The sequence below is a fragment of the Myodes glareolus genome, chromosome 15 (genome assembly GCF_982192425.1).
Source record: "Myodes glareolus chromosome 15, mMyoGla1.1, whole genome shotgun sequence".
Classification (NCBI taxonomy): Eukaryota; Metazoa; Chordata; class Mammalia; order Rodentia; family Cricetidae; genus Myodes; species Myodes glareolus.
The window spans coordinates 22,395,571-22,422,657 of record NC_142040.1 but is presented as its reverse complement, the minus strand read 5'-3'; the positions used below and the strand labels follow the sequence as shown (position 1 = coordinate 22,422,657).

Sequence of the window (27,087 nt, the reverse complement as noted above, 5' to 3'; positions counted from 1 at the left end):
TGAATAGAAGTTGGAAGAGAAGAAGAGGATAATTTGAAAAGGGTTTGAGAGGATAGATAGAAATATAGGAGCTCCAGTGTATAAGGTATTTCCATATAAAGAGATATAGTTCCATATATATTTTTCAGTAGATCCCATATATACAGACATGTACATGTATTAAGTAGATTCTGAAAACAAACAACATTGTTTACCAACAAAAAAAACTAGGGTAAGCACTATAAGTATACAGTCAAGTAAAACAATTGTGCCATAAAGAAAACAAATCATTTGGGGACCAAGTAATTTATAAGTAATTTATAATTTATAAAACTAGATTGACATCAGGCCATGACAGCAAGGCTTTCAGCCACAGTCAACAGAGAAACGTGCTCATGATGCTATAGGAAAGCGTGATGCAATTATTCTGTCTCTAGCCAAACTGACATTCAAGTCTAAAACCATGGACCAGCCACTTGGATGAACTGCCTTCTTAGTGTTTCTTTCCGTGGCCCCTTGACTGCAGAGCTGACCTGGGGGAGCCCGTGGGAATGTGAGATGTTGCCTCCTGTGTTCAGACCCCTGGCTCTCTTGGACTCACCTGCTTAGGTGGCACTTAGGTGGCACCGCAGACTCCAGTCATTTCAGCTGTGATTGTTTCCCATTCCTCCTGTAGGGCAGCCCCATGCCAATGCAGCAAGGGTGTGTGTGGTCCATTCTCTGCTCAGGAGATGTGTGGTCTGTTTTCCTCAGGATGCAAGCCGTCGCAGCTCTTTCTGCTGCTAACAAGGGGATTGGCTTGTTTTGTTGGGATTCTGTTTTCAGCTCATGAGGAGAAAGTAAAAGGGAATACATTGACTTGCTGAGTTGGGGGATACAATTCCTAGCGAGGCTTGATCTTATGACTTGATGGCACCTCAGAGGGCGTGGGGACTCTTTCCAGTTCCCCACCGGCTTTTCATCCTTACTTGGTTTCAAGCCATGAGCAGCAACCTGGCTCCATAACTTTGAGAGGCAGTAAGTATATATTCCCTAGTCATCTGACTAGTCCTAACCGATGGCCACACCCAGGGAAATTAAACGTTAACTATGTTCACAAGTCCACATCCTTCGAACCACAAAGATCCCAGCAGCAATCCATGTCCCTTGAGAAGGTGAAGGAGGAAATGAATGATGATAAAGGAATTTTTCCACCAGTGTTGAATTTTATGGAAATGGCATCTTGGCCATGTCTGGAAATGAGCATCATTGACTCGTTGCTTATGGAGAGTTATGTAGATAGAATTCCTAGAGATGGGGCACAACTCTTTACCCTGTTGTTTCAAAAATGAGCCTTTTTCCCCATTCTTCCAGCACTTTGTTCTGATATATGCTTACTGCCCTGATGCTCCTCAGCCCTCTGACCCTCGCGAAGACATGGTTGTAGCTGTGCCTCTTGTATGACGGTATTGCAGTCTCTGAGCATGTATTCATTGTCTTGTGGGTGGCCCAGAGGCTCTCAGACCTATCATGTCCAGCCCTTAACTTATATTCCCCCCTAAGCCTGCCTTGCCCCCATCTTCTCTATCACCCTATGTGGCCATTCAAGCTAGCATTCGTGACCTTCACTTTCTCTCCTCCCTTACCACACATGTCTCAGACTCTGTCCACTCCAATCCATCCCCATTTTTCTACCCCTAACCCCCGTGCTGATTTCCCTTGCAAGCAGTCTGGATCTCTGCCTGTATCAATGTTTCGCATACTCAAGTGGGCACTACAACCATCAGCTAACTATCAGTCCAACAATAAATACTACACTTTTACTCTAGAAAAGCCCAAGTGTCCCACCACAGTGGCTACCAGAAACCTGCCTGTGGCATTACCAGGGGATCAGAAGAGAGCACTTATGAGCAAGCAGCTTGTAAGACAGTCTGATTTAAGTCAGCCGTTCACACACGGGTGGTGGAGTAGACCTGGGGTGTTCTCAGTGTCAAATCCAAGAGATGTGAGGCCAACTTCCTGGATGCTGGAGCATGATCAGAGGTTAGCACTGGCACGGAGCCTGGTCCCTCTCTGAAGAAGGCATTTTAATGCTGTGTGTATAGACAGGTGGAACCCCAGGCAAATGGGAATGAGCAGGTGGGCAGAGCCTCAGAGCAGGACCAAAAGGGAGCCTAGTCCTCCCTGCTGGCCCAGACAAAGGCACACAGCCATCCTGTTTTCCTGCCAAGAGATCTCAATGGATCCCGGCACAATTGACTGCGAACTGGAACCATTCTAAAAGAGTAATGTACTTTGGTCAAACATAAAATGGTCTTTTGGGACTCACTTACCTTTCTCCTGTACTTTGGGAGCTTTTTGAGGTTGTTCTCCATCAATGAACTCTTCCAGATTCTGGGAGGTGTACGGTCACCGGAGCCCTTCCTCAGCACCAGCAGTGTCTGGAAACATCTGCTTCATTGATGGCATTCCCACACCCTCCTCCCTGTCTTTAAAGTACTGTAAGGAAGCAGTAAGACAATGAGAATTGTCTCATTGGTGTCACATGATCAAGGCCTGATGGGAAATTGTCTTCCATCTGTGTTAGCTGAAGGGGGCGCTGTGAACTGGGCTTTCAACCCTGAGGGCCTTCCCAGGAGAAGTCCTGCAGAACTGGGGGGCTTTGGTCATTTTTGCTAGGTTTCCACAATTGTTGAGGATTTAGCTATTCACTTGGCTTGTGTGTCTTTAGGATGTGTCTGTAAATGCTTGGAAATGTGATTATTTTGGCGAAGCAAGGAAAAATACTTTTCAAAAAAGTGGGCATTTGCATTTTGTAGATGATTTCACGGGGGTTATTTTTAAATAGGATTTATTTCAATAATCTTTCCAAGGGAGCCAGCACTCCACACAAGTTCATCACCTCTGGTGTCCAGACAGACTGACTGATGGCTACAGTTCATCCTTGCGTGAGTGCAGAGAGGAAGCGGGGTTGGATTCTCAGTGGGGAACCAGATGTGACACAAAGTCCGGTGCTGCTTCAAGGTCATCGAGCCCTTCCTGTGAGGTTCTCAGGCAGCCAGGCATGGAAGACATTTCTCTCTTGGTTCTACAAGGCAGCTCTAACTTATCAATGGTAACAAAGAGTACAGAGGCAGCATGGGTAATTGAAATCCACAGGAAATCTCAGAGTTCATTTTTAGCAGATGGTTTACCTCCTTGCACATCAGCTCGGTTCATAAGAGCTACTGACCGTGGATCAAGATGGCCTGATTTGAATTTCATCCCTCTGGCCTCTCCCTACTTCATCTAGGGCTCGGGAGAAGGGAAAGTGTCAATGGTGGATGACAGAAAACATGAAGACCGGAAACTAATGCTTGGGTTTTTCCACAGTCTGAGTAATTGGATCTCGAGTAATCAGAAATGGGCCATTCTTTGCTTGTTCCGATATACAGTATAATGTTATAAAAAGCTTGAAGTCATCCAGCTGTGTCTATTAGTTCTTAATAAAAGGAAGACAGTTGCTTGAGAGATGTCACGTTTTAGCCATTGCCTTTGTGGTCCTCTGCTCTCGGGTCAGACCCTGACTGTGCTCGTTGGTATCTTAGGATGAGCCTGGCTTTACACTCAGCCTAGGGACTTGGTGCGAGAAGTGTTGCATGGATGTGAGCTTGGTGCCTTGATGCTGGAGACGTGTGGAGATGGGCAGTTTTCTGACACCTCACAGTGCGGTTGGCTTTACCTTCCCTTCTCAGAAGTTAACTCTCTAAGGCCCCTGTGCTGGCCTCCTTTAGGTACTTGTCATTTCATGGATTATAGTCCAGACTTTTAGTTTCCATTCTAGTGCATCATCCATATCAAGCTGACTTCTCTTCCCACGCAGTAGACAGCATGGATATTTATGCGGGAAATGGCTTTTCCATCAGATCATGCTGGCCAAGTTTCTTATGTTTGGCCAAGGTGACCTCAGTGTGTGCCGTTCTACGGCCCCATTGCTGATGAGATCATCTAGGCCAGGTGGGAGTGGGAGCCCATAGCATCCTCTTCTCCCAACACTTACCAAGACTCACTAGCAACAGTGATTCCATTTCTTAAGAAAGCGCAACCTCTATTACCACAGAGACAGTAGGGAGTGGAGAGCTGACATGGCATGGTGGCTCCATCACTGTGCCCTGGCGGCTTGATCTCATGGGTGTGCTCTTAGTGGCAAACATCTGTCCTGAGCTGCTTGGACTAAGTTTCCCAAACTCAGTATTTCTCAGCCAATCTTTTGTATCTCATTGATGTGTTGCCTTGCAGTTTTTAAGATGTTTGCATACCGTCTAGAGATCGTTCTGGAACAAACGGAAGTATAAGTCAATCCACCACTAAGAGCACACGGTCTTCTCACCAAGACAGGCTTAGGCTTCCATTTCAGCGATGCCCCTTTGGGTGAGTTGCCCACCCTTCCTGAAGCTTGAGTTGCTTTAGCCACGGAAAGGGGCCTATGATGGGACTGTTAGAATCATGTCATGAGATGGGGCACATGGAAGATCATCAGCCCCCTCTTGCCTTGTGGAGGCACAGAACAGTCCCACATCTCTAGCAAGGTCCTGTAATCACATACCAAATTCCTATTATTTTATTTTACCAAGTTTCAGAGAAACTATCCGTATTCTTAAAATAGTATCTTATTTTATCAAAAAAAGACTTGACTAGGAAACAAAATAGTATACGTAGAACATTTATATAGTGTCTAGTAGTTAATATTAGTCCCAAATTAGAAAGACGCTTATGTAGCATATTTTACTTTGCAATATTTAGGCCATATAACCAGAAGCTATATAATTTATCAACTGAGAATTACTACTCACTGATTTAAAAATGCATCTTTAAATTTATATATTTGAAATGTCCCTGTGTGAAGACACGCCTGTCCCCTCCCTTGTGTCCCTGCAGAACCCCCTGCCTCTGCTGAGAACATGTCAGCATTTTTTTGATCATCACAATGTAGTCTTAAGCTTCCTTTGCTATCGTTTTAAATGTTTAGACATTTTATCTAAGTGGTACTCTCAAGTATTTACGCTTTTGAAACTACCATGTTGTTGTCATCCTTTAACTCAGTGTTTGCTTATGTGCTCTGCTCATTTGGAGTTGGTAGTCAAGGTCGATTTATTTTGATAGCTGTGCAGTACCCCTTTTTTCAGTATTACCCACTGATAGATGTTAATGGATTGTGAATCAGGCTGTTTGTAAATGTTTTTATAGCTAATGGTGATTCTAACGATCTTGTAAATGCCTTTTGATGTTCCCTGGAAGACTCTGGCATAGAAGGCTGAGCTCTGGAATGAGCATTCTTAGTCTTCACTAGAAACCCCCGGAATGCTTTATCAAGGTGTCAGAACCAGTTTGCATATCTACCAACAATGTGTGAGCTGTGCTGTGGGGTCTGCCATCTCCCCAGGAGCTAGTTTACCATCACAGCTATTCTGTATATTGAAACGTTTGAGTGTAAAGTTATAGCACATTATATTTTAAAATCTTTACCTGGTTACTAGCAAGATGAACATCTCTTTATACTTGTATTTTCATTCTTATGGAATTTTTTTTCATATCCTTTGTCTGATATTCTTCTTGGTTGCCTTTTTTGATATTTTAGAAACTTTTAAATATATCTTCTAGTTACTAATAGTTGTTGATTTTGTATATTTTTATCTCTCATGGACTATGCCCCTTTTATCTTTGTTTTTGGTAAATAGAAAGTTATAATTTTAAAGTCAGATTGGTTAATCTTTTTAACGATTTTACCTTTTGATGAGAAGCTATTTCTGTATTTATGTCCATGTGATAAAACATACTATGAAATTAATATAACACCTGAAGCATCAGAGCCTAAAACAAGAAGAATATTGCCTGTCATCTTTGGCTTTTACTCACCTTCCTCCTATATGTGTGTAAGAAATAGTGGACTATAAAGAACCTGTACTGATCATTGTTATAATTTGGGGATATTGTTTTGCATGGACAACTTTCTAAATATCTTCCCTTGCCTAATTATAAAGAACTGGCACTTTGGAAGAGTACCTGTGTACAGGTTGAAGAGTTGGGTATAGGTGGGCTTTGGGGCTTCCACACTGTATCTACTGGGACACGTAATAGAGTCTGTGGGAGAGGCCATGGAAGGCACCTCCATGACTGATATGTCTGCTCAACAGAGGACACTCGAACCCCTTAACCCTCCTGCACTCACAGAGATAAAATGTACTGTTGTTGGGGCCCTGTCCTAAGATTCTCTTTTTGAGAGCGGGAACCAGGAATTGACTCATTTAAAGAGTCTCCCTTGGAGGTTTCTTATATAAAGAGCAGATGCAGAATGTCTAGACCAGAGACAGAAGTGGGAAGGGAGTAGAATCAAGAGCCTCCCATTGACCTCTTGGGCTCCCAAGTGTGCAAGGTTTCAGAGGTGCCGCGAAGTATTGGCAAGCAGACAGCCAGATTTAAAGGCAGCAGAGTGGTATAGGCTAGTATGATGGCAGAGCCAACAGGGATGCTGTGGCTGAGGGGACTAAAAGGAAGTAGAGGATGTGTGGAGGAGGTGAACACAGTTATCAGAAAAGGTATTCAAAGTGCAGTAGGGTTCCCAAGTTGGAATATGGCTTCTCAAGCTAAGGTGGTGTCACTACATGCTTTTCGTGACATGCTTCTCTGCCTGGAGGCGGGAGGGTGGATAGGGTTCACTCAAAACACAGAGGTAACATAACCAAGTGGGCATGAGAATTAGTGTGGTTCTGAGGGCCTCTTGAGATGATGAAATGCTATCTGCTGTTTAACATCGGGACCAAAAGAAGGACAGAATGAAAGGATGGGCAAGCTGCTGAGTTTGGAAGGTAGGGAAGCTCTTGCATTCCTGAATCTCGGCTTTCTTTCTGGTTTGAGGACAACTGTGAAAATTACCATGTTTCCAGGAGCAGAAGCCAGTGAGGGATGTGGCAATCTGCGCCAGAGAAGGTAGCACCATGAGAGGTGAATCGGCACAGCGAGGCAGCTGTGCTTTCTCTCCCACACCCATGATGCATAATTCTTAGACATCATGCAGGAGGCCACACCTGGTGAAGGGAAGTCGAACTGTGTCTCCTTCCTGCCTTCTTTTATCTGGCCACTGAGATGGATTTTCCCACTTGCTTTTTACTCTGCCAGTAGTTCCCACTCAGAGGAATATTTTGCTTTGTGCCGGTTCCTTCCTTCCTTCCTTCCTTCCTTCCTTCCTTCCTTCCTTCCTTCCTTCCTTCCTTCCTTCCTTCCTTCCTTCCTTTCTTCCTTCCTCCCTCCCTCTCTCCCTCCCTCCTTTCTCTCTCTCTCTCTCTCTCTCTCTCTCTCTCTCTCTTTCTCTCTCTCTCTTTCTTTCTTTCTTTTTTCTTTGTTAAATCTGTGCTCTTGTCTGTTTAGAAAGTGGGCAAGCCAAATATTTGGTTTTTCTGGTCACAAACGCCATCATGGTAACTCAGAATCCTACATTATGTTGACGGTTGCCTCCAGAATGAAAAGGCTCCTCCCTGGAGTCCCCCCCACCCTCAGCTTTCCCCTTCATACACTGAACACAGCCACTCTGAACACTGTGTCCCTCCTCCAGGCATGCCTCTGCCTTCCTGCCTGTGCGTAGGCTGTTCTATGCCTATACTCCTCCCCAACCTGCTCTTTCATCTTCCTATTCTTCAAGGCTTGCCTGACTTCATGGATGCTTCTTCAGTCTCCCCCAGACCAGAATGAGCTCTTCTGTCCCAGTTTCAAAGTGTAAGGGAGAATATCTCTCGGGCAGAATTCTATATGCAGTTAAATTAGCAAATAAAAATAAGCAATGGTTATCTGCAGATCAATAATGACTAAAGGAGTTTGCCACTCACCAACTCTCATGAGATGAACAGGTGTGTTCCCAGGTGCAGAGCCGAGGGACCTCTCTTTTTATGCCAGCATAACCAGCTTAACCAAGTTCCATGGTCAGGTTCAGAACGGCCATCGGTAGAATCAGCAAATACTAAAAGTAGGGCTCTTTATTATTTATCATAGAGAATTACCTCATCTGAAGGGGAGTGGAAGGCCCTGCTGACAAAAATATATATATAGGAGTAGTGTGTGTGTGTGTGTGTGTGTTTATGTATACATGCATATGTGTGTACACATGCATACATACAAACGTATGACTTGGCAAATGTTGTACAGTGTGACTAAGCATACACTGCACTCAGTAGGTGCTTGGGGAAGCCATGTGGTTAACTTGACCTAGAATTTTATCTCCTCACCCTCTGTCTCCATCCTTCCCTTTTTCTGAGCAATAGGATTTTATAGCCTATGGCCTTTTCCCTGGTTTGGCATCTCTGTTCCTGGCAGAGGTGCTCCCTTTCTGCAGGCAGGGCCAACTTGCACACCTATACATCTGCAATTGCTCACGTTCCACCCTCTGCAGTAGAGTCTTTGCTATGGGACAATCCTTTTCTACACTATGAAAATGTATTACTTTCATTTGCTAATACAAGGCCGATTGGCCAATAGCTGGGCAGGACAAGATTGAGACCGAGAGCCAGACTAGAATTCTGGAAGAAAAAGAGCATAGTCAGAGTTGCTGGCAAATGCAGAGAAGCAAGATGAGAATGCGTTACTGAGAAAAGTGCCAAGTCACATGGCTAAATATAGACAAGAATTATGGATGGGTAATTTAAGTGTAAGAGTTAGTTAGTAACAAGCCTGAGCTATTAGCCAAGCATTTATAATTCATATTAAGACCATAAGTTGGTTATTTGGGACTTGGGACTAGGTGGTTCGGACAGGAAACATTCATTTATATATTTTTATATATATATATATATATATATATATATATATATGTATATATATATATAAGCATATATATCTATGTATAATTTACATATATTACAAATCTTGGCTTGGCCACACAGTCATCTGTGAATTTATATGAAGAATTGGTGGATTGTGAAACTGAGCCTTGCAAAGTATTGTAGTTGTTCTTCTCTGGCCCCTGCCTGTGCCATCCCGAAGAGCCAGGCTCTGTTGAGACAGTTGACCTCTGTGGTTATTTCACCCAGAGCATAGACTAAGAAGGAAAGGATGGGACAAGTGACATGAAGTAAAGTGTGGATCAGGACTAGAGGAGTTGGTAAACTGAGGCATCCAAGCTGGAGTGACAGTCCTGGGTGGGGACACGTGGACAAGGAGATGGAAGGAGATAAGTAAGGCACACTTAGAAACCTGGGACAGAATTGGGCTCTGCGCTCCTCTTACTGAGATTCAGTCTGGCTTCTGCCAAGTTGACCCAGGCAGAGGCCGAAGTGTGGCTAGGAACCATTGTGGCTGCATGAGAAAGCTGTGGTCTCTCCTGTCTTGAGGTAGGAAGTAGTATCTGTCACCTTTAAAATGATGCTGTCCTTCAATGGCCATTGCTTGGTCTCCAGTTAAGGCCACAGTTTAGCACAGTGCCTGGGACAGAGAGGTGTGGTATGTTCACAGTCATTATATTGTCTCCTGTTGGATTGTTTTGTTTTGTTCTGTTTTTGGTGTTTGTTTTTTTTTTTTTTCAAGTCAGGGTTTCTCTGTGTAGCCTTGGCTGTCCCAGAACGCACTCTGTAGACCAGGTTGGCTTCGAACTTACAGGGATCCTTCTACCTCTGCCTCCCAAGTCCTGGATTAAAGTTGTGTACACTACTGCTCCGCTTCCTGGTGGATTTTAAACAAGCTGCCTCCCACCACTGTGGTAGGTTAGCAAGGTCATACGCATGTGCCTGATGGGGACTTGCCAAAGTTTATAGGCAATGCATCAAATAGGGACAAATTCTCTTTTTGTTGGCGGCAGTTTGAGTCCTTCCTGTAGGCATCCTACCCTCAGATTCTTAGATCCCAAAGCAAGCCCATTTTATTTTATTCCTTTGATACTTTATTTTTCTTACATACATTTCTGTTTGGTGTGTGTGTGTGTACGTGTATGGACTCATGGTGCCAGCCATAGCACACACGTGGAGGTCAGAGGACAACTTTGTGGGGTTCTCTCCTTCTACCTGTATTTTAGTTCAGTGAAGCGAACTCCTTAGACTTACGGGGAGTTTACCTTTCGGCATCCTCTTGGGTCTTGGATTTATGCTGGCCTTGTTTCCTAACAGCAAGGTCTGAAGTGAAGTGGAAAATCCACCGTACAGAGAAAAGAATAGGGACGCATTGGAGGGAGACTGCAGCTTGAGTGCCCAGAGTCAAGTATGGGAAAGAGGAAGAAAGGGGGAGAGGGAAATATTTTGGATCTTCTGAAGTATAATTTACAGTGCTACCTTGTAGTTTTTGTTGTTGTTGTTGTTGTTTAGTTTTGGGGTTTGAAGCAAGATCCCATGTACTTCAGGCTGGTTTTAAGCTGAGGTAGCTTAGGACAACCCTAAATTGCTGTACCCATTTGACTCGTAATGGACCCCAAGGCCTCAAGGTCAGTCTACCAACTGACCACACCCTCAGTCCACAAAGTTGTACTTTTCTTGTTAATTTTTAATGGATCAAGCCTGGCTCGGGGTCATCAACACATCCTTGGTCCCATGGTGCTGGCTAATGATGCTTCCTCAGACAGACAGCAGCCAGCACAAAGTGTTTCAAATGAAATAGCCTTCAAAGTAGCAGGTCACTGAAGCCACCTAGAGAAAAACAAAATTGGACCCGTGGAGATGAGGTTACAACCTCGAGTCAAATTCACCTGGAGAAAAGGCATCTTTAGAAACCCATGTAAGGTGATTAAAAGCAAAGGCGAATACATATTCGCTCTCTGTGGCACCCAAGGGCAACTAGGTAGTATGGGCTCCTGAACAACTGGGAGCTCCAGTCTTGCTCACGGAGCCTGAGCAACGGTTAGCCTCCTGTGGTCCTGGTGTGGCACCCCTGTGTCTTCTTGAGGAAAGACCACTGAGAGGGAGGCAGTGTCCATGAGTCAGAATTAGCTGTTTATTCCTCATGCTAAAACCTAAAGAGAAAGAAGGCTCTAGCATGTTCCACTCTCAGAAGTTCCGGGCATCAGTAGGTATGATTATATGGTACAGCTATAATAATGGCGCTGCTAGTATACAGTGGTGCTCAGTAAATAATCATCCAATTGTGTTCTCCAATAAAACTACCCCAAAGTCCTGCCATTTACCATGGAAGGCGTAGCCTCATAGATATTCCCAGTGCATGCAGGGTATAGAGTCTCATAAACGGGTGATAAAGGCTGGTATAGGATGCTTCCTAAATTGTCTCCAGGTCAGTGAGTTAGGCGCTTCCATCATTTATGAAGTGCACAATCTAGTCTACTGTGTAAGGAATGATTTAGCAGTCCCTGTTCTGAAGACTTGACACGTCTCATGTGTTGTCATTTCTTTAGCAGGTGTCTTCTGCGGAGGTACGCATCGGGCCCATGAGACTGACGCAGGACCCTATCCAGGTATGCTTCTATCCCTCAGGAGAGGCTTTTCTTTCGGGGTACATGGCTATATCAAGAACATTTAGCAGTCTTCCCATCTTTGCCCTCCCCCGATACATATGTGTGTGTGTGTGTGTGTGTATGTGTGTGTGTATGTAATATTTGTGTGTGTTTGTCTTATCAGTATCATGCTTCAGAAATCAGATTGGTTTTTGAGGACTTAAATATCACCCTACCTTGCCCAATGGATTGTGGGGGAGAACAACCCAACATCCTGTGGCCCACAGAAAGGGAGGAAGTACCATGTGTTGAAGGGTGTGACTTTGCTGAGAGCCACAGCTGGCTGCAACTCTGGCTTGACCTCAGCACTATGGGTTTGTGCATATTGTTTCCTTCCTCCATCTGACGTCCCCGCTGATACAGGGAAGACGAGATTCCCCTTCTCACAGAGGACTCTCAGTGCAGCAAAACTGCCTTTCATGCCATTGTAGAAGACTGTCTGCCAGTGGAAGATGCTCAAGACTGGCATCTGGGGCTGTTGTTTGGAAGGTAAAATGATGTGGGTACAGTATGCGTGTTGGTGATTGTTTCGGTCGATCCATATCTTTATTGATGAATGAAGATGACTGGGCCACTCTCTTTTGTAGTTCACTAATAAAATGGTAGAAAGCTGGCAAGAGCCTGAGGAACAGGGAGTTTGCGGTGAGATTGTTTCTCGTAGGAGTGTCAGAACCTACACCCTTATAGTTTCACCAACAAGACCAAGGACATTAATAGACGCGCCAATGATCTAGAGAAAGCCCACGAGGCCTCAACCCCACACAAAGAACTCTAGGCAACCAAGGGATGCTGAGAGTAGGAGAAATCGTCTTTCCTGAGGAAGAGCACACGAAATGGTGATCCAATACCAGATGGTCAGCACTAAAACATACATACGAGAAACTGTTAGCAAGGGGACAGCGAAGCCATCAAACTGGGTCACTCCACGGGTGGAAAGGCAGGTTTATTGGGGGAATTTTAAACTGTGGTGGCTTTCTCAGGGACAGAGAAAATAGCAGACCCTGGGGAAAGCCTTGCCTGTTGTGAAGGCGTCTGTCTGCAGCAGGAGGAACGCCAGAAAGAAAGAACTGGAAGTTGGCGTAGTTGGAGGTAGAGGACTGTGAGCCCAAAGAGCCTGGGAGCTGGCGTGGGGACTTTGATGTGTGCTGTAGGTGTGTGTTAATAGAGAGGGTAGCCAGCTCTAGGCTGTAGCATCAGATCAGGGGAGTATGGCTCTTTCTGACAAACAGAGACCCACTTCCCAAGTTTCTGAGCAATGTTGATTTTAGACTTTTGTTTATCCACTAGCAATCCTTCTGTTTACCCAGCCGGAGTTGAGCTGAGCCCAGGCTGTCATTTGCAGCATTGTCAATGTTGCTGTTGTTTGAGGGGCCTGGAGGCCCACTTTGTACCTAACAGTTCTACGTTACAATAATTAGTAAAAAAGAGGCCATGAATTGAAAGAGGGCAAGGGGGGGTATATGGAAGGATTTGGAGGGAGGAAAGGGAAGGGAGAAAGAATGGGATTATATATAATATATGAATATAATAGATATTAAATATATAATATATTAGCATAAAAATATTAAGAAGTAATAAAAACTAAATAAGGAAAAGAAAAAAACAAACCATGTCTAGGCTTCTCTTCTTGATCAGGAGCCAGGGACCAAGCTCTATAGAAAATAGTTACCTATCCAATTGATATTAGTAATTCTTAAAAATAATAAATAAAAGTTTTGTGTCCCCTGTGGTTTAAGCAAGAAGCCTATGAGACAGTAGGCGCTGAGACAGAAGAACTGAGAGCCAGAGCCAGAAAGGCCACCCACCAACAGGACCGGCCAGCCCTAGCGCTGACCATTTGGTAGCTGTTACTCTCTCAGCCCTCTCCCTTCCTGCCCTTCTTCATCCGTTTACATCATCCCTATGCGGTAGCCCATGGGGCCTGAGCAAGTGTGCCTCTTCCTCATCAGCTGTAGCTTGCCAGCCCCTGGACACGGCCCCTGGAAGACGCAGCAGGCACGCCACCCAGGCTACAGATGAGAGAGAACTGAACTAAAGACACGTGCTGCTTGAGTGTCGAGCAAAGGAAAAATAATGTTTTATAGTCGTTTGAAAGGAATAACAGATTTAGGGAAAAGAAAACAACAAAAGGAAGAGGCTTAGCTTGGGAAAATTTGGTGAAAACAAATTTAGGAGCAAAGAGAGGGAGGAAAAAAAACACAAGCCACAACTATTTGCATAGAATACAAGCGAATGGAAAATTCTTGTAATCGGTCTTAAGGGGACGCAGTTGGAACTCCAGTTTTGAACCAAAGCAGTGATGTATAAGGGGGGCTGATCGTGTGGGTTCAGTCTCAAAGCCGTTTCCACAACACTTCCTGGGGGACTCATTCAGGCTCACATCAGTCTCATTCACCTCCACTCTACCCTGTGCTGTGTTGGCAATGCAGGCTCATGATAAGAATGTAATTTGCCAAACCATAAACTATTATACTTGCTTCCATCAAATTTTAACATTATGCCCTGTTTGTTTCAGAGAGCCATCCCCCTCCCCAGGAGCAGCCCTGCAGACACTGTTTAAGCCTGTATTTAGTTCTTTATACCTGTCTTTCCCACGGAATACTGTAACTCATATTTACATATTTTCCCTTCATATTTATGTGTCCATTTCTAATATCCACCATTTCCTCAAGTGTCCTTAAGGCTTATTTGAAAAGTATATTGTAAGTGTGCTTCTGAAATTCATTCTCATCATTTGGCGTCTCTAGATGTCGTACCGGGGGATTTCAGGGACACCCTGGCCTGACCTGAAGTCCTGGAGGTTTGTTCTGCCTTCTTTGCAGTATTCTGTGGCCTCGCCCTTTCCCTTGAGCTGTGCAGTCCATTGTGAATTAACTTTGCGATATGAGATGGGAAATGGGTTCCATTCTTTCTGATAGGCTGCCCTGTTGCCCCAGCAGTGCTAGTTCAAACTACTCTCTCTGCTGCATTGTCTTGACACTTTTAACAAAAAAAATGGACAACCAGAAGGCTGGGAGCTGGCTGATCGGTTAACATGCATTGTGCTTGCGGTGGACCCGAGTTCGGTTCCTAGCATATGGTGGGCAGCTCACCGGTACTGTAACTCCAGTTGTAGGGCCTTCTAATGTGTCTGGTTCTGTATGCCTGTGTGCATAGACACACTCAAACACACACTTTAAAAAAAAACACCTTTTTTTTTTAAAAAAAGTCAACTATAAATTAATTTATGTATCTGTCTTTTGGCAAGGGTTTGGAAATTTCAAGGTGAGTCACAGTCACCAAGTTGATTCTTAGTTTTTAAGATGGTCACAGGCATTCAGACGACCATGACCTTGCTGAGCTCATTTGTGAGCTCATACAATCCTTTTAAAAAGTATTCATTTATTACCAGAGTGCCATGGTGTGTGGAGGCCAGAGGGCAGCTTCGGCCAGTCCTTTCTGACCGTGGGTTCCAGGGATCAAACGTCACCGTATCTGCTGAGCCATCTTGTTAACCCCATACAGTCCCAAGGGATGCTTTTCATGCGTAAAATCATGTGATCATTCTTCCTTTCCGAATCTGAATTCTAAAAAATTCGCCTAACAAATTTAAGAACAAAATGTGTTTAGTGTTTCTGTTTTGTTTCGTTTTGTCCTCTTTACCCCCAAAATGAAGCTGTAACTCAGTAACAGAGCCCGAGTTGAGCCTGTGCAGGGTCCTGGGTTTGATCGCCAGCACTGTGAAAAACAACTGTTTTTTTGTTGTTGTTGTTGTTACTTCCACATACTTTACCAAAGTTGCCTCATTTTATGTTCTAAAGGGGCGTGAAACTGTTATTTCCAGTGCAGTGCTGGATTTTGTCTTTAATTCAGCTTCAGCTTCCCTAGTGGATACGGTACATAGACTATAGTTCAGAGTCACGTTTTCCCATGAACAATAAAAAGCTTTTTCATTTGAATTTTGGCTATTCCAGTCATTTCTATTTGGCTAAATCTTCTGTTCATTTTTTAAAATTGAGTTAATTTTTCAAAGATGTTGAATTAAAGAAATTTCGGTGTGTGTGTGTGTGTGTGTGTGTGTGTGTGTGTGTGTGTGTGTTATAAGCATGTGTGCATGTGTGTGGGTGGACATACTTGTGCTTGTGCGTGTAGAGGCCACTGGTAGATGTCATGTGCCTTTCTCTGTCACTGACTCCCCATCTTACGTTTTAAGACATAGCTCACCAGTTTGTCTAGACTGAGTGGATGCGCTCCTCTTTGTCGCCTAGCCCTTCGGCTGCAGATCCCTGCTGAGACCGGTTTTTCCATGGGTGCTAGGGGTGCAAACTCAAGTCCTCACAGTTTACAACAAGCACTTTAGCCAATGAGCCACCTCCCCAGACCCAGAAGAAATTCTTTATATATACTGGTTACAAATTCTTCAACAGATTTTTTTAAAATATCTTTCTCCTAGGCTGTGGCTCTTTCATAACTCTGACTTTTGGTGAGCCAACGTTTCATTCTGATAAGAACTTATGTTACATGATATATGCATACGTGTGTCACACCTGCTAAGAAGTCACATGCATATGTGCATCACACCTGCTAAGAGGTCATATGCGTATGTATGTCACACATACTAAGAGGTCACATGAATACATGTGTCACACATGCTAAGAAGTCATATACATATGTACGTTACACATGCTAAGAAGTCACATGCATGCATATGTTACACATGCTAACTGGTCAAATTTTAGCACATCTCAAGCTACATTGTGTTTCTGTCCTTTCCAATATGACCTGCCTTTTGCAAGATTACACTACCATTTCATAGCCATTTATCCATAACTGAAAGCAGTTGCCTGGAAGACTCAGTCTTTCAAGTGTAGTAAAACACATAGTGGGAACCCACTACCCGGAGAAAGGACTGGAAAGTTAGCCTGTGGCAACACACCCGGGGAGATCAGAGATGCACCGAGGCAAGAGTGCATGTGGTGCCTGAGATGAGTCACTCGGCAAAGTGCTCTCTGCTCAGGCTTGGGGACCTGTGTTCAGGGCATGGTGGCACACACTGGCAATCCTAGAATGAGGGAGGTAGATCCAATTCCTGGGCTCACCAGCCAGTTAGTCTAACCAATCTGGGGAGCTCTGAGTTTAACGAAATACATTTTCTCAAAAACTATGGTGGAGAGGGATGGTCAGATGGTCAGTGAGTCGTGGTGTCTGCTACCGTGACTGACAAACCTGACTTGAGTCCTGGGACACACATGGAAAGAGAATTAACGCCAGTGGTTGCCCCCTGACTTTCAGAAGAGAGCCATGGCACATGACAGTACACACACACGCACACACCTCACACTCTTACACACACTCGTACATACACATGAGCCCACATCTCTCTGAGTGTGGGGGGGGATAGAAGAGTTTTTTAAATCTTAAAAATATGTCAGACTTTAAGAATCTGAGCCCCTACTATGTGCAAGACTCTGTGAACCATAGGTGGAGATGACAAGATGCTCTCCCGGCACAGACAGAGGTTCAAACTCTCTCATGACAGCGGTATTGCTAGTTGGTCGTGGATTCTGCTTCTGCTGCTGGTTTGGTAGCTGTATCAGAAAAACGAATCTATGTCCTAGAGTTTTCATTTTTGTTTTGTTTTGTTGTTTTTGCCCCCACCCCTTGGAAGAAAACGTCTATTCTGTCACTTCATTGCAATGCTGAAAATATGAATTAGCTCCATCAGTCAAGCTTGGGAGGAGATGGGGGAGATAAGAGTATCTCAGTGTGTGTTTGCTTTGGGAACACATTTCTGAATTCACCAGGGGAAACTGGGGTGTGGAGCATGGGAGCGTGGGGCCGAGACGCTCCACACATGCTGCCAGGAACCCAGGGAGGGCAGAACGTGCTAGAAGAGCAGTGTGAGCTGTGCCGCGCCTCTCCCGGGTGAGTGGATGTGACTCACCGAGACAGCCATAGTCTTCAATCTTGGCCAGAAAAGAAAACATAAGCGGGATATTATGAAGCAGTAAATTCATATCGCGGTGACACTGTCTGGAAAGCAAGCGGTCTCTTCTTCATCCGTGCCTGACGCTTGCTTATTTCCCCAGCGTGTAGAATCCGCCTGCCTCTGCTTAGAGCCCTGGCCTCACTCCCTTCACGCTGGGCTTTCCAGTGAACTTGGAGCTGGACTCTCACAGCTGTGGCCTAAGCTTTTCCTCTCAAGGCAGATTCCTTCAAAAAGTGTTCTCTTGTGTTTACATGGGTATCATGTTTTTCTAGAGCCATTAAATATCGGGTTTTGTTTGTTTTGAGATGGTGTCTCTGTAGCCTAGGCTGGCCTGAAATTCACTGTCGCCTAGATTAGACCCAGCCTTCCAAGTGCTAGGACTGTAAGCATGAGCCACCGTGCCTGGCTTTCGCTGGGGTTTTATATGTCAGAGAATACAAGGCCTTGTGATTAGCTGACTGCCACAGCAAGGAGGGAGAAGTTCCTCACGATACAACCAAATTGTCCCTTCTACCTAACCCGGCCAGTCTGGGATCATCTTGGCCTCAATTTATTCCATTATTTGTGTAACTATAGATATGTCTCTTAGTCATCCTCCTAGCTGAAGTCTGCAAAATGAGAATGGTGGCCATATTCAAAGAGTTACATAAGGGGTATTAGGTAAAAGAATGTCTCAAGTCCGTTGAGTTTAGTCACTGGCCAAAAGGAAGCTCCCATCAAACCCATTTTCCTAGAAACATTTATGCTAAATCCCAGGTCGATACTTCCCACCCTTGACTGACTTTGTCTCCAATCAAATTGGCTAATAGTTCAGTATCCTGTGGGTTCATCTTACATTGTCTGTGTGTGTTGATATGCCTCAGATGACCCTTGCTACCTAGCGGTGTCTTACAACACAACAAACTGTACTAAAGTTGGGTGTTTCACTATTGATGTTGTGAGTCTATTTGAAAACACACAGGCAAACCTTTGTCAAGAAAGAGTACAAATCAGGGGCTGAGGAGCTGGTTCTGGGGTTAAAGTACTCGCCATGCAAGCATGAGGAAAAGTTGAGTAGGCATGCCTGTGACTCCAGTCAGAGACGCCACGTGGGGATCTCAATAGCAGTCCGGCTAGGGACACTGGCTATGTTGGTGAATTTCAGGTTTGTTTGAGAGAGAGAGAGAGACCCTGCCTCCATGAATAAGGTGGAAGAGAGGCCAAAGACGATTTCCAACATTACCTCTGGGCATGCAAGGGCGCACACACACATGTACACATCCATGCTCACACACATGTACACAAAAACACAGTGGAAAAAACACGTCCTAACTAAAAACACCTTCTCCTTCAGGTCAGGAACAAGCTAGTTTTGTTTGCATACTTTCCTCAGGGAAGATAGTTTCATTATCAGAAAGAGACTATTGGTAGCTTACAAGGGTACTCATGAGTTTTTTCTCAGAATTGTGACCAGAACTTCCAGTAAGGGCAAAGTGGCATGGGCTGGCAGGGAAGGTTGCTGAAGGAGGGGTGAGGAGGTGTGGGATCCCCCTGCACTGCTTAGGGAAGTCACTAATCCCGACCTGTGGGCTATAGTTGTACGTGTTATTCCCAGCGACCCTTGCTACCCTGGGGACTCCTGCAGCGTGTGACCCCTGCTGCTGATCCTGCCATGCACAGAGCCTACCCCTGCAGGCTCTGAAGCAGCCTGTCCACCTCATTCTCTCTCCCAGCCCTGGCTCGATCCGTATTTCATTGTTCTAGCTTAGGGTGAACAACAAATGGGACTTTATGGTTATGAAAAATTTTTTGACAAAGTTCTATGTGTTGATAAGCTAGAGAGGTTGTTTGCCTGGCAGACAAGGACTTTGCACATACAACCCAAGGTTAACCATGTCAAGAACAGTTAAATACCTCTAGACCCCCGACTTCAGAGCACAGTTACCTGGATGTCTTAACTGTTAATAGTTAAGTATAGACCACACCAATAGCTCTTTAGCCCACAGATCATGTATAACATGATGAGTGACCATTCGTGTCACTCTTTCAAAATCTGTCACTGCTTCCTGCCCACCTGTCATTCGGATAAAGCATGGACAGCAAAGTGTGCAGTTACGTTGCCTCCTGTGTTTTGATGCTAAACTCACACAACCTAATACAAAAAGAGATCACGGATGGAGAAATGAACCAGCAAGCCCAAAGCAATCTGTGAGAAGTGACGATGCTGCGACATGTCACTCAAACATAAGCAAAATTAGAGGAGAAATTGCTGCCCGGGGAGCATGCTGCTGCTGCTATCATCTTTGAGGGACACTGGACACATAGCCAGTGTGAAGGCAATCAGTTAATGCGATGAGGGAATAAAGGGCCAGCCAAACATGTCACATTCATTAAAGCTTTCTCAGAGATGATGTGAGATGGCGATACAGAGGCCCGTTTGCCAAGGCTTAGAAAAGATGCTATACCTCACTATCAGATTCTGGCTAGAGGGTGGCCAGCACTGCTCAGTTTTTCTTTAGTAGCTTTGAGAGGACACCTTAGGGTCCCTAAATCTCAACAACAGTGTGCTGAGCAAATGCACTTCTTTCATTTGTCTATATTATTACTAAGAAGCCAAACCTCACAGGGTTTTGGCAGAAATCTTCGAAGCTCACAGTGCTTATACAGATTGTTCTTTGGCCATTTTTATGATCTAGTTCATAAAACTATATGCAGGAGAGACTGCCTGTAGTTGGTGTTCTTACCTGAACAGAACCCAGCATAGCAGAGGTCAGTCCAGAATGAACCATGTTTGCTTACAGCTCCATACTGTATGTTCAAGGAAAGCCTGGGTAGTCAACAAGACCCTGGGACTATAACTTAAGGATGGTAATTGCCTAGCAAGTGTGTGTTCCTGAGTTCAGTTCCTAGTACTGCAGACACACACACACACACACACACACATACACAGAGAAAGAGGGGAGAGGGAGAGAAGGAGAGGGGTGGGGAGAGAGAGAGAGAGAGATTCTTTGCAGGATCCAAGGAAGAGTTAGTTGCAAAGCCGTGGCTTGGAAGAGGTGGCAGTGGGGCCGGGCTGCCTCTGAGAACTTTGACAGTGAAACTTTCAAGCCCTTCCTTCCATGTGTCCACTATTAGTGGCCACGGTTCCCAGTCAGCATCCTTTGTGATTCTCTTCTGGGAATCTACGTTTCTGGAAATAGGATGCCCTTAAACCAGCTGTGATCTTGGAGATGGTGACTCGGATCCACCACTCCCTTGGAGAAGGAATGATTTCCTAGAGATAGGCCAGCACATTCCAAGATGGATGCTCTTGTGTTGTTACCCTAAAAGCTATGGATCTCCATTTTGCTTTTGGTTGATTTTTCTAAATCAATGTGCTATAAATGGAAAGAAGTTTAAGTATCACCCAAAGAAATGTTCTAGTAAGTACTCTTCTAATATAAACACTCCCTTTCAAATGTAGAATATATTATTACTATCAGCAGCAGTAGTATTAATGTTATTCAGGTAAACTAATACATCATGACAAATATTCCATTGAAAATATGGTTCAAGTTTCCAAAAGAAAGTGAAACATCACACTAATGGACCACTCAGGCACACTCCAGGGCCAGCCAGGGGTCCTGGGGACCAGGAAGTGACAGATGCAGAAGGCTTCCTGAGGTTTTATGAGACAATAAGGGCAGACAGCGTATGCAAGTTTAAGACGAGCAAATCTGGACAATTGGGAAGTTTTGGGGACCGTGGACATAGGGATTGTTTTTAGTTTGTAGGTGTCTGGTCCTGAGCTGATTGGGGCAGGAGGACAGTGTCTGAGGGCCGGGACCATCAGAAATTCATCAACTCTGAGAAATCCTCTCTCCCCCATGTCAAAGTCCTGGTGTCAAAACATCAGAAAGGCATGTGTGTTAGTCAGAGTTTTCTGTAAGATCAGAACTGAAAGAATGAAAACAATACACATACACACAACACACACACACACACACACACACACACACACACAGAGTAGATGTTCAGGAAATATTTCTGGAATATTGCTTCTTGCCTTTTTTTCAAAAGGTGGGCATGACATGAATAAAATTTATTGACATCTGTAGCATACTCCAACAGGAGAGAAGAGACTTGTATTCTTATCGGACCAGTCATTATTGAGTCATAATGATATATAGGGGATTTATCGGAGTTCAACCATGGTTGTCTCCCAATAGAAAAGCCAAGGATCTAGTAGCTGTTCTGCCCATGAGACTAGATGTCTCAATGGTCCCAATCAGGTGTGTGAGTCCCAGGAAATCTAGAGAGCTAATGCTCTTCAGTCTATGTTAGAATCTAGAAGAAGTGGGTTCTAATACCATCGAAGGGATGCCACAGCCACAGAATAGATGAATGAGGACAACAGCCAAAAGCCAAAAACTCCCTTCTTCGTTTCCTTAATGTAGGTAGCCATCAGAAGGTGTGACCCAGACTTGGGAGGGGGTCCTCCCAGTTTAAGCAGCCTACTCAAGAAAATCCCTTACAGGTGTGCCCAGCTGTTTGGGTTTAGTAGATTCTACATGTAGCCAAGTTGATAACTAAGGTTAGTTGTCACAGCATGGTTAATACACACCCCAATTTAAATCAGTCATATGTCTAGTTGGGGTTTTTTTTTGTTTTGTTTTGTTTTGTAAATTGGCCAAGATGGCCTTCCTATAGTCTAGCCCTCTGCTTCTCTTGGGACATTTGCCCATCCTTCCTCCATCTCTATCACACTGGCTCACCAGTGTGCTCAGACACCCCAGACACCCAGACATAGTCATGAACCTCTTAGAACTGTGGTTCTTAACCTGTGGCTTGCGATACCTTCTCATGTGTCACCTAAGACCATCAGAAAATACAGATATTTTACGTTAGGATTCATAACAGTAGCAAAATTACAGGTATGAAATAGCAATGAAAATTTTGTGGTTGGGGGCCACTACCGCATAAAGAACTGTATTAAAGGGTCACCGCATTAGGAAAGCTGAGAACCACTGTCTTAGGGGGCTTCCAGAATTCTGCCTGGAGAGTTTTACTGCCAAACACCAACTCCTTTCTTGACCACCTGCCCCCTCCCCTTGCTGATACCCACTCCAGAGTTTCCTCACCCCACCTGCTACTTTTTTTTTTGTGAGTCCAGCCTTTAACAGCTGAGCCATCTCTCCAGCTCTGCCTGCTACTTTTTAGATGGCTTGTATCACTTATTAACCTTCCGTAGTCTCATTTCTCAATGTCTTTATTGCCTATTAGCCGCTCTTTACTATGACAAAGAGTTTTTCTTTTGTCCAACAACATACGCTAAGTTTTATTTTTAATGGTATCAGGAATATACTATGTGTTCAGGAAATATCTGTGGAATAATACCTTTTGATGACTTTTTTTTTAAAAAAAGTGAGACCTTCCAGTTTTGTGTAAAAATACAGAAAATGAGGACGATTGGTTAGAATCTGTAGCATGGTCCAATAGGTGAGAGTAGATTTGTATTCTTATTGTACTGGTCAGTATTGAACCATAATGATCCCAAGGAAATGGGTGTGGTTTGAGATTCTTGTTTATAGAGCCATCACATAACCAGACAGACATGAGGCAAAAGATTCTGTCAGCTTCTGGCTCTTGGCTTCTACACATTGTTTCTCCTCTTAATATCACAGTTGTACCAAGGAGAAGGCTCATGACTTTTTGCACAAGGAAGCTTCAACCTAGTCTTACTTGTTGTCCTTGCCATAGTAACTGTCTGATTTGAAGGCTTTCTTTCCAATGTCGTGACCCACCAAGCAGCACCCTTCACCTCTCTGGGAGAGCTCCCTCCTGCCTCTTTCTAGTAGCATCTCAGTGTCTGCAAAGGTTAGGAGCATCTCAGGCTGGAGTGGTAGACCTTGGCCAGGGTGAGCCCTTAGAGAAAGAGAGCCACCCCATGTTTTCTGGCAGATGGTATTAAATCATGTGCTGAAAAATAAAAAAGATGTTAAAATCATTCCGAAAAATAAAAAAGATGTTAAAATCGTGCTGGAAAAATAAAACAGATATTTCTGTTCCTGGAGGCATGATACTTGAGAAAACAAAAAATTATTCAGAGTGTGATATGATTGACATAGATGATATATTTGGATATTTTTAATGTTCAGGGATTATTGGGGGAGGTTTAGGTATGAAGTGGTATTGTGGTTTTTTCCTTACAGGAATGAATCTTTCTGTTTAACAGATATGTGTGGATAAGATTATGTTGATTGTATCACACACACACACACACACACACACACACACACACGATTTGGGATAGAGTAGTGGTTCTCATCTTGTGGTTTGAAGCCCCCATGGGGGATCACATATCAGCTATTTACATTACGATTCCTAACAGTAGCAAAATTACAGTTAAAAAGTACTAACAAAATAATTTTATAGCTGGGGTGTCACCACAACATGAGGAACTGTATTAAAGAGTCGAGGCCTTAGGAAGGTTGAGAACCACTGGGTTAGAGGGAGGAATAGAACAAGCCCCTATTGGCTAGTAGTTGGCTATTGCTGAAACTGATTGATGGGTGGGTGAGATTCATTATATTAGTGTGTCTGCTTCCTTATGGGTTTCTAATGTTCAAGCAATGCAGTATTTTAAAAACATAATGGTAGCCGTTGGACACTGTGGCTTATTTCTGCTCTGATTATATGTGAAACACTTTGGGTATTTTACCATGACCTATGGCATTGCCTTAAAAGCCCTCCATGCTGAGAGAATACTGTTCTAGTTCTAATGTTTAAACCAGAAATGGATGCTAGAGCGTGCCTTAGCAATGTCTTCAATTCTTGTGTTTTTCCATCGCACCCTATTGCTGAAGGATGCCTCACGCCTGCAGGATCAGGATCGTAGTGAAGGCCTTTGCAATGGTGCATGCCTGTAAACCCAGTTACTCAGCAGCTTCAAGGGCTGTGACATCAAGGCTATCTGGGGCTTCCTAGCAAGAATCTTTCTCAAAAACGAAACAGGAATAACCTTCTTGTAGCTTTTATAAAACTCTACAACCAGTTACTGTCTCAACTATCAAGGTTTGACCAGGCAGCTCATAAGTGCCAGCCACCTCCTGGGCAGAGGAACATGGTAAGGAACAGGACTGGCCACCTTCACTCCACAGAGGCTTCATTCTCAGTGCTCAAGTTAGACCCTAAAGAGGTGCAAGTGGTGGTAAGGCTTCCCTAGCTTCCCAGCTGCCAGAGACTCTGGATTCCTGAGGTCAAGAATGCTGAGGAGCGTCTACATGGCACCTACCTTCTTTTCCATGGATGGGGCTAGTCTCTGCAATGAGGCAAAGAGAGGCAAGTCGTCCTCAGTTTGGTTCCATCAGCCTCACGGTTCATGATCAGTCTTTTGCCGTGCTGGCAAGAGTTGGGTGTTTACATTAACCTCTCAGGTTGTTGTCAGTACTCTCAAGTTCCTGCGTCTCTGCAGCTATTTCAGTGCCAAGCACAGGAAGCCTCCAGGGACTTGGAAGCAAAAACCATTTGCATCGGACCAGATGTGTGCATTTGCAGATCACCATGCTACCTGCAGAACCCACGTGACTTATCCTGTCTGTAATAATGCTGTTCCCCTCATTTTAAAAAATAGAGCTGACTGTAAGAAAACTGGCAGCCAGCAACATCCACTCCTCACTAGAATGATCGAGCACCTACCTGTGTCTCACCCTCCTTCCTCCCAACTAGTTCCTATCCACGAAGATGGTATAGCTTGTTTGGAGAGTCCGGGCGTTGTTGGAGCTGAACCCAGACAGCTTTCCTTTGGAGCCCTGTCTTTAGCCAGTGTCCCCACGGCCTGTTTTCAGTGCCGTCCAGAGGGTGTGGATTTCGGTTCAAGATGTTCTTCTTTCTGTTTCAGGTTTTGCTAATCTTTGCCAAGGAGGATAGTCAGAGTGACGGCTTCTGGTGGGCCTGTGACAGGGCTGGCTACAGGTGCAACATTGCTCGCACTCCAGAATCGGCCCTTGAGTGCTTTCTGGACAAGCATCATGAAATAATTGTGATCGATCACAGGCAAACCCGAAACTTCGATGCAGAAGCGGTGTGCAGGTACATTTCTCTGAGTTGCTTAGTAAACCCCCCTGATCTGCCCTAAATGAACTTCCTCTATAGATAGCTTTGTGTCCCAGCACTGACCTGAGAGTCATAGATCTGGATTGCCAAGACCCAGGCTACGGCTCCTTCCTACAGATGCATCTTGCCTTCCCATTTCTGCACATTTGAATTGCATTGAATTTAGAGGCTGGACTCATTCTAAAGCTTAAGGATGGTCCCCCACCCCTCCCGAGTGTTGCTCATCAAAGAGTCATTAAAATTCACACAGTTTTTACTACACGTAGTTTAGATTTAAAGTAGATATTTTAAACTTCATTATTCTGTCCCAAAATGAACATCAGAAATGTGTGAAACAGAGATTTTTTCCATACGTGACACAGATGGGTAGATCCTGTAGCAGGCTTCCCAGATATGGAGGGAAGAAGGCAGCCACTTTAGTGGCAGAGTCTTCCTGGGGCCCATGCCCCCACCTTTTTATACAAATGCTTGCACTTGAGGGAGCAAGCACCTGTCTGGCCATAAATAGATTCACAATGTTAAGAGTTTGCTCAGGATGAACTGAGCCTTTCAACAGAAGTTGAATGTTTGGACATCGGCCTGGAAGAGTCACTAATTAATTAATTGAGAACAGGACAGAGTCCAGTTACATATGGGGCCAGACTTTTATTGAATATTAGTAAATTAAAAATAAAGAAATTGATTCTTAAAACTTTTGGTATCCTGACAAAACATTAATGGATTAAGAATTTTTGTCACAGGCTTTGCCTTGCCTTGCCATTTTTTGATGACTTGCATTTTCCCAAAGAGTTTTTGTTAATTAACCAGTGGGTTTTTTGGTGGGGTTTGTTTTGTTTTGGTTTGGTTTTGGTTTTTGGTTTCTCGATATATTTTGGAGATCGGAACTTTGTCTGATATGGGGTTGGTGAAGATCTTCTCCCAGTCCTACTGATGCCTTTTTGTCTTTATGACAGTCTCCTTTGCTTTACAGAAGCTTCTCAGTTTCAGGAGGTCCCATTTATTCAATGTTGCTCTTATTGACTGTGCTACTGGGGTTACATGTAGGAAGTGGTCTCCTGTGCCCATGTGTTGTAGACTACTTCCCACTTTCTCTTCTATCAGGTTCAATGTGGTCAGATTTATATTGAGGTCTTTAATCCATTTGGACTTGAGTTTTGTGCGTGGTGATAGATATGGATCTATTTTCATTCTTCTACAGGTCGACATCCAGTTATGCCAGCACCATTTGTTGAAGATGCTTTCTTTCTTCCATTGTATACTTTTAGCTCCTTTGCCGAAAATCAGGTGTTCATAGGTTTGTGGGTTACTATCCATGTCTTCGATTCGATTCCATTGGTCGATGTCTCTGTTTTTATGCCAATACCAAGCTGTTTTCATTGCTGTACCTCTGTAATAGAGTTTGAAGTCAGGTATGGTAATGCCTCCGGAAGTTCCTTTATTGTATAGGATTGTTTTGGCTATCTCGAGACAGGGTTTCTCTGTGTAGCTTTGGAGCCTGTCTTGGCACTAGCTCTTGTAGACCAGGCTGGACTTGAACTCATGGAGATCCACCTGCCTCTGCCTCCCGAGTGCTCAGATTAAAGGCATGTTCTACCACCACTAGGCTACTAACCAGTGCTTTATCAGTTTCAAA

The 27,087-nt window shown here is 44.2% G+C and overlaps 1 protein-coding gene across 1 annotated transcript in view; it reads left to right on the top strand.

Moving 5' to 3' along the window:
* Positions 1–27,087, top strand: part of Pde8b (phosphodiesterase 8B) — a 194,514-nt gene that overhangs the window by 86,691 nt on the left and 80,736 nt on the right. Inside the window, 2 exon segments of the mRNA XM_085676845.2 lie at positions 11,318–11,374; positions 25,240–25,430. Coding sequence (XP_085532971.2) covers positions 11,318–11,374; positions 25,240–25,430 — 248 coding nt within the window.